The sequence below is a fragment of the Neovison vison genome, chromosome 11 (assembly GCF_020171115.1).
Source record: "Neovison vison isolate M4711 chromosome 11, ASM_NN_V1, whole genome shotgun sequence".
NCBI lineage: Eukaryota > Metazoa > Chordata > Mammalia > Carnivora > Mustelidae > Neogale > Neogale vison.
In genome coordinates this window covers 174157739-174171663 of record NC_058101.1, presented here as the reverse complement: position 1 = coordinate 174171663, position 13925 = coordinate 174157739, and the positions used below count along the sequence as shown (strand labels likewise).

Here is a 13925-nt window from a genome sequence, read left to right as displayed (position 1 = left end):
AGTGTCAAGAGTCATCCACACGGCTTGTAGTCCAGATGTCCCCCCAGCGCAGGTCTGCTCAAGAACGAGGCCAAAGGGCTGAGGCGCCTGTAAGAGGGTAGAAGAAACTGTTCGAAGACCTTGATCGCAGTTTGCTTTACCTAAAGCAGGTAGTGAAGCCCGTCTGAGAAGCCTGCAAAGCAACCTCGTCCTGAACACATTGCTCAAAATCGGTAGCCAGCACGGGGTCCCCTCCATGGGCGCTGCAGCTGTCCCCAAGCAGAGGAGGCTCGTGGGCTGACTCGGTCACACACGGGCCAGCCCACGGCATCCCCAGGCAGGGCAAGCCAAGCAAAGGGGCTGCCCTGCCCACCAGCACCCCCGAGCCTAAGACCAACAGGGCAGCATTCTGGTTTCCAGAGTGGCTGAGACCAAAGCAGCTCTTTCCAATGGCATTCAGAGGAATTTGCCAAATCTCTGTGCCAGAGGAGAGTCTCAAACCTCCAGAAACACAATACGACTCCACGGACATTCCAGACTTTGAAGCTTCTCTGATCTGAGCTGTTTCCAATTCTTCACTTTGGAGTTTTAGATCAGGTTCATGGTTCTCCACCATCTTTTCTAATTCATCTAAGAACTTTCACCCTTTTTTCCCCCCAAGATTTATTTATTTGAGAGAGAGAGAGAGACCAGAACAGGGGGAGGGGCAGAGGGAGAGAGAGAATCTTAAGCAGGCTGCATGCTGAGAGCAGAGCCCAGCACGGGCTGGATTTACCCACCCCAGATCACGACTTGAGCCAAAATCAGGAGTCGGACGCCAAAACCAACTGAGCCACCCCAGTGCCCCCAGACTTTTACCTTTTAAGTTGTACTCAGAGTCAAAGAGGAGAAGGCCAGTGGTCTCATTCTTAAAAATCTTCATTTATTGGTCTATTTGGTGGCCTAAGTGCAGACAGAGTTCTCTCTGCCACCCACCCCCACGTGCATACTCAAAGGGGTTAATTAGCAACTTGCCCAAAGTCCCCAGCTCGAAAACATCAGAGCTAGGACACCAACACATGACCATCTGAATCCATGTCCCCCCAGAGCTCGTACCTCTTTATTGCTGCATTGACATCACAATCAAACATGACTCCCCAACACGTCCTGAAGTCCTTCGAATTTTCTAGTCACCTTGCAATGGAAGCATCCTGGAATCCTATGGGGCAGGGTAACCTAACCTCGTCTAGCAGTTGGGAGGCAATGTTCACACTGAATTCTGACAGACGAGTTGGCATTCGTGTGTAAGCAAAAGACTCAGCTAGCCTCTGCACCCGGCTGGCTCAGTGGGTAGAGCCTGTGATTCTTGATCTTGGGGTCATGAGTTCAAGCCCCACATTGGGTGTAGCGCTTACTTTAAAAAAAAAAAAAAAAAGACTCAACAGACAGCAAGATCTAAAGGCAGAGAAAGCACACATAACCTAAGTACCAGAAGAAGCTCTGAATCCAGCTGAGCGCAGCATGCAGAAAGGAGATGAAATGGGAAAGGCAGTTAAGGCTAGACTGGTGGCAGGCAGGGGTGGGGGTTCCAAGGAGCCCAGATTAATGAGCCTGGACTATATTCTAAGGGCAATTAGGAAGCCACGGAAGGATTTAAAGGAGGGAGTGTCGAAATCTGATTTGCATTTTTGGAAGATCACTCTGGCTGCCGAATGGAGGATTAGACCCAACACAGACACATTTTCAAGTTGGTTTACAAGGGATGGCTTCACATGCCAAGACCCAACGGCCCAGACTTTTGGGACCACACTCCAGCTCCGTTTTGAGCCAGTACATTCTGTTACCTACTTGGCTCTAGACCACACCACCTTGGAATTCTTGGGTGTGACGTCATCTACAAATTCCAGCTTTCACCTCCAGACATGGAGGCAGAGAAGGCTGGCTCTCCTTTCTGACAAGCCGGGCATCCTTTGCCTTTTCTTTTAATTACATTTACATTGCATTTTAAATTACATTACATCTGAAACATATTCCTGCTTTTTTATTAGAAACATATTCTTAAAGACAAATTCTTTCAAGCATCATGTGTAGTGAATAGATAGCATTTTGCCATAGGGGTGATGGTGCTGAAGTCCTTCACTGAAAGGAGTCAGTCCTGCCTCCCGCGCCCCTCTCCGCAACCAAGCCCAGGGGCTTTCTTTCCCTGCAGGCAAGAGCATCCACCAGTCAGATCTCTTAGTTTCACAAGGCTGGTGGGGCTTATCACGTGCATGTGCCCTAGTTAAAGCAATCACTCGGAAGATGTGCACTCCAGGGACTTGCTGGAGCGCATAGACTAGACCTGACACCTCTCTCTTCCACTGCCAGCCCAACAGATTCCCTGATATGTAAGAACCGTTTCTACTAGCTCTCTCCCTCTCTCAACCGAGAGCTCCAGGAAGCTACCTGACAATCCATGCTCCCAAAAGGATGCATCATTTTCTTCCTAAGCTCTTCCCTCCTCTTTCCTAGCTCAATGAAAAGCATCACCAACTAACTAGCCCAACACCAAGTCAGAAATGAGGTCTTTCGAACATTTAATCATACACACACGCACACACACACATATACACACTCTAATAGGTTAAACATAAGTCAAGATCAGCCTTGACTACTAGTACCTACTCTATTACAACAAAGACCGTTTTTTTTCTACCACCCAAATAGCTAATTTGCCACACGCTTTCCATCCCCAGGAGCTGCCCCAGCTCAAATCAGCCTGCCCCTCAGCTGGATTAGCCTTCAACATACCATAGAGTTTCTGTGGCACAGGAACTGTTCAGACTTCTGCCTGGAGCCCCTCAGTTTGCCTCCGCCCTTTGGACATGGCTGGACCTGTGCCTCGGCTCTCTCTGCTGCCCCTTCCAGGGCTCCCTCACCCTGCTTTCTCTGTTACCACTGTTGAGCCCACAGTTCCCAGCCCACTGCCCCCTCTGAACCCTCTTGCCTGCCCTCCACACAGGCTTTTGCCTCCACTGAATGGCTGGCCCACTGAAGACCCATCCTCGACCCCTAGAAGCCTCCAGGCCACCTCCCCAGGCCATCCCTCCTTTGGGCCTGGCCAGGCTTACTTCTCCCATAGGACTGACCACAGTGCTTAACCCAGCCCTTTACTTGCCCCGTTCCTGCACAGAATGAGAGTCTGACCCTGGGTGTGGCTGGGGTCAGGCACCTGTGTGTCCAGCAAGCTCCCCTCGGGTGAGGCTTGCATAGACCAAACCAGAAAGCCTTTGCTCTGCTGGACACGCAGGTGCCTGACTACACCCGCACCCAGTGTCAGACTCTGCAGATAGAGACGGGGCAGGTCTGCGGTTAATGAGCCCTCTCCCCCAGCTGGTCTGATAGTAGCAAAGTGGAGAGACCCCTGGCCCCATTACCCATCTCTTTCCCCATAGGTCTGACCTGGGTGTTTGGGAGCTGTCCTTCAATCTCAGAACTGAGGGGAGGATTCATAGACCCTTTCCTTTTCCCTGTGGTCCTTCCTCTCGCACTGTGCCCTCCTCTCCCAATTCCACTTTAATAACAGTCGCTGCCTTCTAATTGCCACGACTGTCTTCTTTCTGACCGCACTCTGCTCCCTTGGCCATACTTAGACCACCTGACTTCTTTGGAGCGGCAGAGGACACCCCAGGCATCCAGCAATGGATGGATGGGAGAACTCCGGGCAAGAGCCGGGCCCCCCCTCCCCTCCCGTTCCCAGTAGGCCCCGCCTCCCCAACACCAAGTCCAGCTGTGGGCAAGCAGTTCACGTGAAGGCCCAAGACCCCCCGGGGGGCCAGGGACTCCTCCACGTAACAAGCAAAAGTCTCAGAGAGGAGGAAAGAACAGAGGATAATGGCAGAAATGCTGGCACTGTGTAGCTACTCATTATTAAACAATTATATGGACAAGAAGCTGACTATGTGGTAGGCAGAGATATCTCCCACACACAAAATAAAGGGGAAATAGCCATTTTGTGAAGCAGAAGAGCCAGAAATAGAGCAGGTAACCACCAGGATTTGGTTTTCAGCCACTCTTTTCAATTGGTCTGTTGTCTTAAATGGGGGGGCAGGGGGCTGGGAAGACTCCCACAGTCACAAGGCTGTTCCTGAGACCTACAGAGGAGCCTGTGGACATGCATGTCCCAGCGGGAATCCAGATACCAGCGCTCCCGTCCTAAACCCAGATCACCTGCCTCCGTTCTGTCCTGGGTCACTCGCTCCTCTGGCAGCTTTCCCATGAATTTGCAAGTCCTTCTGGGGAAGGCAGGGGAAACATGGTCAGCACTGTCTCCCTTCTCAGTGCCTCACACAGCCTTAACTGTCCTGAGGGCGTCATATACCTAAGCAGGCAGCCTTGGGCCGAGGTCTACAACTAAAGCTCAGAAGCCAGGCTGGGCTGGAGCCCCGCTCTGCACTATGTGAGGCTCCAGGGAGACAATGCCTGTAGGACACGCAGGCTCTCGATAAATACAGACCCCTCCTTTGATAAACAAAGCAGCCTGCTTTTGCCATAGAATTGTCAAGGATGCTCTGAAATGGACAGAAATGTACTAACTGAAGCAGAAAGTATATTATGGCCTTATCAAAGACACGGAGAAAAGCTCTTTGAAGGCAACCAGCCAGTCACATTGGGAGCAAAGGAAACAAGTTGTTGTTGTTGTTTTAATTGGCTGGCCATTAAATCTCCTTTGCTTTAGCTTTGAGCGTCCATAATGCACATTCCCCTTGCTCGGAGCAGGTGTTACGTGTCCACTCTGAAGATGCCCAGAGTTTCCCTGGAGGAGTCTGGTCTGCCCCTAACACCGTGTGTTCCATTATCTTGATATTACACACCCTGGATTTATCAGCCATGGTTCTACTGGTGATGGTAGTCTCAGATAATTTAGGAACCACTGTCATGTTCCCCATTTGATATACAGTTACATTGCCATGTGGGACTTTAATAAAGCCCATCTCAAAGTTTCAAACTGGACCCATGGAGCTAAGTCTGCCATGATAAATTTTGTCAAAATAGTATATCCATTCCTTTCCTGAAAATGAAATGAAGATATGATTTAAAGTAACTTTTTCTCATTTACCAGCACTGAAATAATAATATGCTGGCCTTCCCAGGCACACATCAAACTTTCACACCCCCGACTAGAAGGCCAGGCAGGAGCTTTGGCATTGGATTCATTAGAAAGAATACTTTAATTAATAATTGTTATGTTGGGGTGCCTGGGTGGCTCAGTGGGTTAAGCTGCTGCCTTCAGCTCAGGTCATGATCTCAGGGTCCTGGGATTGAGTCCCACATTGGGCTCTCTGCTCAGCAGGGAGCCTACTTCCTCCTCTCTCTCTCTCTCTCTGCCTGCCTCTCTGCCTACTTGTGATCTCTCTCTGTCAAATAAATAAATAAAATCTTTTAAAAAAAAGAAAATAATTGTTATGTTGTTAACGATAGCCTTTTAAATATCAGAGGAGTTTTAAACTTTACAAAGCACACTCATCTGATTCTCATCCCTATTTTGCAGATGAGCAAACTGAGGCTCAGAGAAATTTAGAGGCTTATTCACGCACATGTAGCTGGAACCTCCAGAACTGACTCCTAACCCACCACACTGTAGAGTGAGAGGATTTTGAGCTGCTTTCCCAGAACCGGAAATGGAGGTATGGAGCCAAGCAAAGCTTACTTGCTTTTTTCCAAAATGAAACATTGATAACTTTGCTTTAGGCAGAATAATTCGGGGAAAAAATAGATTTACTTGGTTCCAATTCTGTAGGGCCAACTCTTCCAAAATCAAATAGAAAGACCAAGAAAAAAAAATCTGAAAATCTGAATCAGTTACATGTAGCTTCTGAATCAATTCAAGTCATAAATATTTATTGAATTTGTAAGTATGAAGACTCAGGCTTTGGCTTCAAGGAGCTTACAGTTTATTTTTTTTTTAAGACTTTATTTATTTGACAGAGAACACAAGTAGGCACAGAGGCAGGCAGAGAGAGAGAGAGAAGCAGGCTCTGCACTGAGCAGAGAGCCTGATGTGGGGCTCGATCCCAGGGTCCTGGGATCATGACCTGGGCCGAAGGCAGAGGCTTTAACCCGCTGAGCCACCCAGGCACCCCAGGAGCTTACAGTTTAATAGAAAGGATAAAACAAGAACGTGTGCCCGCACATGAGTGCACTGCCCCACCCCACCCCCCGCAGGACAAAGGTCTACAGGGCGGAGGAGGAACCAGGGCATGGAGGTGAGGAGGGGACATTCAGGAAGGGTTCCCTGAAGAATGGACTGACAGGCTCTGACACCAAAGGAGAAAGACGTGGATAAGGGCTCTGCCTCTACAAGGGCATTACCGAGGCAAAGTATGGGGATGAGCTCAAATAGGGGGAGTGCCTGGCACATGGTCCCGTTCACTAGTGTCTGCTCATTTTTGTTGAAAGAAGGAGGAAGGAGCCTCAGAATGGAGTTAAGAAAAAGCCGTAGTAAGAGGAGATAAGCAGAACTGGTGAGCCAGCAGTTTGCCAGGCTGAACAAGGGAAGAGACAGGTCATGGAGCTGCCTGGCATGGTCCCCTTCGCCGTGAGGCTGTGTGTGCTTCCGGCTCTGAGTTTTGGCTGCTGCCCCTCGTACTTTGAGCAGTGGCTTGCGAGGAGCAAAAGTTGTGCAAACTGCAGAGCGCTGGACATCATTGAGGGTGCAGCTGTGGTCTGTGGTCACAAGACCCCGCTCTCTTGGTCTAGCGAATGGTTGGGGGGTGACAGGAGCAGCTGGGGAACGACCCCCAGTGCCATAGTCCCTGCAGCAGGGCGGGAAGCACTGGGTTGGGAGAGGAACCCAGAGCAGATTGGGAAAGTTCACACAACTTCAGCCACTGACAGTAGCTCCCAGAGCTCCAGAAGGACAGGCTATGGCCAGTTTTTGGAGGGTCCTGAGATACCAAAATAAGAAGAGATGCCAAAACAGGGTTACCAAAGTTGTGGTGTATTTTAAAGCCTTGCAAGTAATAAATTAACACCTTTAATAATGAACAAGCAGTGCACCTTGATTATGCTATTCAAAAGCCAAAGAGAGACTTAATATACAAAGATCAATTCATACGGGGACATATACTTGTGATGTAATGTGGCAGCAGGACCTAGATTTAAAGATAAGTGCTGAACCCCATTCTCTTTCCAGCCTGTCTTCCAGATCTCAGATGGAAAGGACAAACTCACTGGCAGACAACAGCAGAAATTTACATCTGAGACCCTTACAGTTAGGAGACGTGGGCCCCCATGACGCTCCGGCTTCACTTCCTTCCCTTCCTCCCACTCTTGCTCACCTCTCCCCCTCCCTACCCCCATCACCTTCCTGGCCTGGACCACTCCAGACTCATGGGGTCAGCCCAAGTCTCCCCTGCGAGTCCAATCACAGGATCACACACAAGGACAGGTCCACAGTCCAGGAGCGGGGCTTTGTCCCATGGTGCAAGGGGGGCTGAGTGCTCTCCAGGGCACCCTGCCTAGTCTGGAAAGACCCATGGGCACTGCTGCACAGCAGAGCGGTGAAGGCTACTTTCCGCTCCTTGGCTCACTTGGCTTCATCTCTGCTCTCTTCTTCTTGGCTCCTTGAGGCCCTGTGCAAACACTGCTGTTCCAAATGGCTAAAACCACTTGATGTTCAGTGTAGCAGAGATCCTGTAAGAACTAAATGCATGCCCTGTGGTGGAATTCACTGCACCAAGAAATTAGCTCATCCCACTGCCTACCGAGGATGCTCTACAGCTTTGCCAAAGATTAGAAGAGAAAGAAATACCAGACTTTCTTCAGATGCCCCAAAAAACCTTAGAAGTGTATATTGTTCACCTGAAGCCATGCCGATGACGAAGACAACATCAAAGCAAGCAGGGACAAATATATTAATCTGCTCATTCAACCAATCATCCCATATGTGTTTACTGCACACCTATGATGTGTCAGGTACTGGGGATACAGCCAGGAATAGGGCATGATCTCTTCTCTCACCAAAAGCAGAGGATGAGGCAGGGGGACAGAAGCAGGCACAAGGAGGAGAGCTCAGTAAATGCCCTCCCAGGGTACTAACAGGTGCAGCAGGTAGCAGGATTAACCGAACCCCATAAAGCAGGGCTGAGCTGCCAGCCCCTCCTCTCCCTAGCAGTCTAGCTCATGCCTTCATCCTCTCCTCCTTTACTGAATTCTGACCCTCCTCCCATGCAGGGCCTCACTTTCTCTCCAACCGCCCCGTCCTCCTCTCCTAATCTCAAGCCCTGGGTAAACATAAAAAGCACACATCTTCCTGTGCCCAAAGCGTCCTCAGCCTGAGAAAGCTTTCGTTCTTCATGCAAATGCCTGCTTTACACATGCTTGGCCACTTATTTATTTCCACCCCAGCCTTCAGAAGCAGGGGGACTTATCAGTAAATGTCATGGATTCCGGGTTGTTTTTTTTTTCCCTTCTTTAAAGCTGCAGCTTTGACATCCAGCATCTGACAAGGATGCGTGCTCCACAAACAGAAAACTGAATGGAGCCCCAGAAGAATGCAGGCATCTTTAGAGCTCCAGAGTTTTAGCTCAGTTCCCTGCGTTGAGGTGGTTTCTATCTGTGTCAGTCAGTGCGTCACAACACCAGCCTCCACCCCCACTGCACAGCACCCCTTAGCAAGCGCCTGCCCACACAATATCATCAACCATAAAAACTGCAACCAGTGTTGAAGTTACAACCACGGTTCTTTCTACAAACGGGGAGGGATTCGGTTCTGCTCAGTCAGTCCCCGCTAAGTAGGTTACCCACGGAACAAACACCTTTCCTTTCCGTAAATTCAGAATGCCCTTGGCTTGGGTCTATGTTCCTATGAATTACCAATTCACTGGAATAAAATGTTCGCTTGCCTCCGTGAAGTTCCTTCTTTGTGCTGATGACAAGGATGGTTCCACGGCAGCCGCAGTCTATGGGGACCAAGGCTAAAGTCCCCACCTGCTTGATTTTAATCATCCTTCCCTTCAAAGGTTCCTTCATTGGCCCAGGTTAGACTTCACCTCATATGAACCTTCAACCCTGGCCATCTGCTTCCCCACCCCCTACGGCAGCTTCCTCTGCCTCCTCTAAATATCTCTTTCTGCATGGCTCTGACCTCCCTCCTATTTCCCTCCAGACCCCTCCACCTTTTTGTGATTTTGCATTTTGCTATAATTTTAACTCTAGTCTCTGAGGCAGCCCTCAAGACTGTGCCCAGAGCTAGGAAATCTCACAATCATTACAGAATAGAAACGAAGCACCCCGAACCTCACTCCATACCATAACCTCCTTGCCCCAAGAATCAGCTCTGAGAGTTTATGTCACCGCTCTCACTTCGACTTAAGATTTCCCTGTTACTATCGTATCTGTCCTAGCACCCAGGGTACTGCATACGATAATGAATATCCGTATGGAAGATTTCTGAACGCTTACTGACGCAGTATGCTACAACCAGCTAGAAAACAAAATAACACCGCTCAGGGGGAGGGAAATCTCTTTTCACCCAGCACTCACAATGGACATAAAGTTCATAAGAATGTGAAGATTAAGACCAAAGAGGTAAAAAGAATATTGAGATTGCCACTCTTCTGCGTGTGTATTATAGGCAGTTGGGATGAGAGTTATATTAAAGGGAGCTTTGTAGGATGGAAAGAAACCAAAGAAGAAGAAGGAAGAGTTCTGTTTTGACTATTGCTCAAAAAAATTATTTAAGGTATCAGGAGCATCAAGGAAGAAGCTCCAGAGCAAGAAGTGGGATAAAAACACTGAGTGAGCAGTTTGGGAGAGGATCTGCTTGGCTCCTAAAGCAATAGGCAGGAATGGAAATAGAGAGCACGCTTTTCTAACAAGAAGTTCACATTCATGCCAAGGAAGTGGGTGAGCACTGTCAGATATAATCAGACTTCCCCCTGTCTGACTCACAGGATGGGCTCTGGTATTTCAGACCCTAGCAGAAGGACTTGAGATTCTCTCGGTGGCACCAGCCCAAACTCTGATTCACCGTAGGTTTGGGGAAGGCCTCTTTTTTGGTCCTTCTAAAGGGGTGGTGCCTTTGGGAAACTACTATTTACACACATACCATGGAAATCCCTTGAGGGAGGAGGGGCTGGATCTTGAAGGGGTGCAGGAAAGCCTAGAGTGGGCTGGTTAATTCGGCTACAGTCAGAGAACATCTCTGTCCCTGTGTCTCATCTCTAGGAAAAAGGCTGGATGTGGGTCCTGCTGACCAACTGCTAAGTGGAGTGTGACCCACAAGCTGTCTTCTCCACACTCTGCTGTCAACCAAGGCTCCAAACTTCTTTCTCAGAGTGAGACAATTTCAGTGGGGGGAGTGGGGGACCCAAACCAAAAACGTTTCCTTCTCAATCAAGACCAGTGCCTCTGCCCAGAACCAGGAGGGGTCCCATTTCCTGGTGAGTAAGCTTGTAGGCTGTGCCCCACATGGACTTCTTTGGGTTAAAATGGCTCTCCTGATGATCGAGTTCCGCCCTACCTCCACTTCCCAGAACTGCGTCGATGTACTCCTGGCCTCCTCCATGGGGGGGGGGCGCCTCTAAAACACCTCTCAGCTGGAGCCCTCTACCCAATTAACTGCACCCTCCCTTTACAATGAAAGATAATTCAGACGAAGAGGTGTTTCTCACCAAAGGTGTTTCTAGAGATGCTTTGAGTAAGGTGTAGGGAGACCCCAGACCAGAAGGGAAGTGCCCAACACACCAACAGCTGCTCTAAGGGGTCTGGGTCATGGAGTGGGGGCAGGGCAATACCTTGCCTCGGTATTCCTCTACAAAAAAGCAGACCTGTTCTCTGACCAGGCCCTTGGGCCAAGCTGGACAGCACCCGTGTCTGGCTTCCAAAGGAACTTCCCCTCCTGGCCATCAGTCGCTCATCTTGAGTGACCTGAACAGAGGATGCTGCCAAATGCCCCGGGGGCATGCCTTTCTGCCGCTGGACTCAGAGGGTTAGGAAAGACTCTTCCTGGGCTCGAGCAGGGTCGAGGAAGGACAGGAGACCCTCCTCCCCGCCCCACACCCCGGTTCAGAGACTTGGGAACGAAGCTCTCCTTGTGGGAGCGTGGGTGACCGCGGGAGGCGCCGGGCAAGCAGCCTCGGGAGCCCGGAGAGCCACAGTTCCCCAAACCAGCTTCCTTGCAAAGCCAGGAGAGGCGGCGAGCCCGAGCGGAGCAGCCCGTCACCCTCGCCCGCCGCTGGGAGGCCGGAAAAGTTCCTCCCGGAGCCGGGCGGGCTTGCCGGTATCTGTCCACGGTGCTGAAAGGTCCTCGCGGCCGCCGCGCCGGCGGGCTTCAGCGCGCCCTCAGCCTCCTGGCCGCCCGCTCTGCCCTTCCAACCTCTTGCCCTGTCCTCTGCCCCGCGGCACCGAAGCCTCTTCCCTCCTTCTCCCCCACTCCGCGCCCTCCACTCTCGAGCGGCATCAACTCCGCCGGCGCCCGTGTCCCCGCGCCCCCATCTCGTTCTTACGTCCGCCGAGCCCCTTCCCCCAGCGACCACCTCCAGGGCGCTTCTGCCACCGGGCTGTCGCCGCCGCCCCCCTCTTACCTTCTTCTTTCGGTCACGGGAGCGGTTCCTCCGCTTCCTGTTGGATTCCTCCTTCTCCTTCTGCTCCTGGAGGGCCTGCGCCTCGATGTCTTTGATTTTCTTCAGCTGTTTGGCCGCCTGAGCCATGGCGGGTCACGGTGCTCCGGTCCCCGCCTCCCGGACCCCTCACACTTGGTAATCCAGGTGGCGACACCCTCCCGAGAAGGAAAAAAAATGAGTCTCTGCTCCGCGGAGGGGGGAGCTTCTTAACCCACCGCGGAAAGGATGCGACCCGGTCGGCGGGGGAGGCGCCTGCGAGACGCTCGGAGGGAGAGGCGCGCCGCGGCTGCCCGGCGGCCCCCGGATGGCGCCTCCCGCCGCGGCCGAAGCACGCTCACCAGCGCCCGGGACGGGCTCTGGGCTCGGCCCCGCCGCCTCCCTCCCTCCGTCCCTCCCTCCCTCTCCTGCGGCGGCCGCGGCGGCGGCCGCGGCGGCGGCGGCGGCGCGGGGGGCGGGGGCGGGGAGGCGGCTGGTACTGCGGCGAGCGGCAAGCGGGCCGGGGAGGAGGCGGACTCCAGCAGTTAACGCAGGAGGGCGCAGGGGCCTCTCGCAGCCGGGGGGCCCGGCCGGCCCGACGAGGCTGGGCGCGCTGGGCGCCCGCGCTGGTGCATTGCGAGCGGCCGGCTACAGGCAGGCGGGCGGGCCGGGCTTCCACCACTGCAGTGCCGCCGCCGCCGCCGCGGCCGCCAGACGCACCGGCCCCCGTGCCGTCGGGTCTCAGGGAACAAAGCCGACCACTCTACCCCGAGCTACTGGGGCACCGCGGGGGACCCTACTGCGGGCGGCCTCGCCGCGCCAGGGGGCAAGGGGAGGCTGCGGCGGGCGGCGGGCCCCGCGCCCAGGCGACCCCGCAGACCAACGCGCCTGGAGGCGGCGGCGGAAGCCACAGCACCGCGGGGCGCGGAGGCCCGGACCGCGCGGCAGGGGCGGGGGCGAGGGCGGGGCTGGGGCCGGGCCTTGGGGCGCCCCCCCGCGGCGGCCGCGGCCCGCCTGGGACAAGCCAGCGCCGAGCCCCCGCGGTCTTCCCGCCCAGGGCCCCCCCGGAGGGGCGCGCGCGGAGCCAAGGCTCCCCGGGGAAGAGCCCGTCCCCCCCCCACCCGCCCCCCGTCTTTCGCTTAGAGCTTAGGGCCTTTCATTTGCATATTTGCCAATTATAGCTTGAAAACGTGTCCAAGATGAAGTGAGCAGTTTTCCCTTGAGTTCCCTTTTGACGGGAGTGGAATTAGGTTTTTGCACCAAGAACCGCCCCCCCCCCCCCAATTCTCAACACTCTTACACACACCCTCTCTTAACAACAACGCCTTTCCCCGTGTTCAGCTATGAAGAACCACACACCTGGCGTTTGGGTCACGCAGCCGCAAAGGCAGGCTGCGGGAGGAGGAGGGGCCTTAAGCTCACCTACCCTCTCCTTCAGGCGACAGGCGGGAAAACTGAGGTCCCAACTTGGGAACCGCTGCCCCTTCAGTCTGGCGCGGCCCCCAACCCACTCCTTCCCACCAGGTAGGACGGAGCTCCTGGCCCACTTAAGAGTAAAGGTGGATTTTAGAAAATAATATTTAGGAGTTGGTAAAGTTTGATGAAATAGTCTGTTTCCTTCTGCCCTAAACTGAGGGCTTGATGCAGACATTTAAGGAAGCACAGAGGAAGCTTGGAGAGAGGAAATCTCTTTTGTGCCTCTCAAAGTGCTCTGAGCTGCACACCCCCCTGCGCTGGTCAAACTTGGGGAGTGGTCAAATCACCCCACTTGCTCTCCAGACTCCATGCTTTTTCCCTTATTGAAACCTTACCTCCCTGCGCCTCCCACTCCCCTTCCAAGTCCCTATTCCACCGCACACCCCTTCGCGACAACCCCCCACACTACCACCGCGTCTCTCATCCCCGCTGCTCCTTCTTAGATGGGAGTCAGTAATTAAGGGGCTGGCTGAACTTTTGCTTTGACCATTATCCTTCCCCGGGGCTGGGTTGTGGACTCTCTTCTCCTCTCTCTCTCTAGATCAGCATTGTCCAACTGAAGTTTAATGGGAGCCACGAATCCCAATCCCCTATGTGATTTAAATCTTCAAGTAGCCACATTTTAAAAAGTGAAAAGAAACTGGTAAAATTAATTTGAATGATTTATTTTATTCAGTGTATCCAAAGTGTTATCATTTCAACATGCAAACGATGTAAAATTATTAATGAGATACCTCACTTTCTTTCATACTTTGAAATTCAGTATTTTATATTAGAGCCCATCTCCATTCAGGTCAGGCACATTTCAGTTGTCTAAGGGGTTCATGTGACTGGTGCTTGCTGTATTGGACAGGACAGCTCTAGATGGTTTCCCCAGGCCAGCCCCCCCCCCCATGACCATGGATATAA

The 13925-nt window shown here is 52.6% G+C and overlaps 1 protein-coding gene across 4 annotated transcripts in view; it reads right to left on the bottom strand.

Annotated features, from left to right (window-relative positions):
* ANK1 (ankyrin 1) overlaps nucleotides 1-11651 on the bottom strand; it is a 209178-nt gene extending 197527 nt beyond the window's left edge. For all 4 annotated transcript variants that reach the window (XM_044225313.1, XM_044225314.1, XM_044225315.1 and 1 more), the window contains exon 1: nucleotides 11526-11651. In XM_044225313.1, the coding sequence (XP_044081248.1) occupies nucleotides 11526-11651 (126 nt within the window). The remainder of the gene's footprint in view (nucleotides 1-11525) is intronic.
* Nucleotides 11652-13925: the final 2274 nt, after the last annotated feature.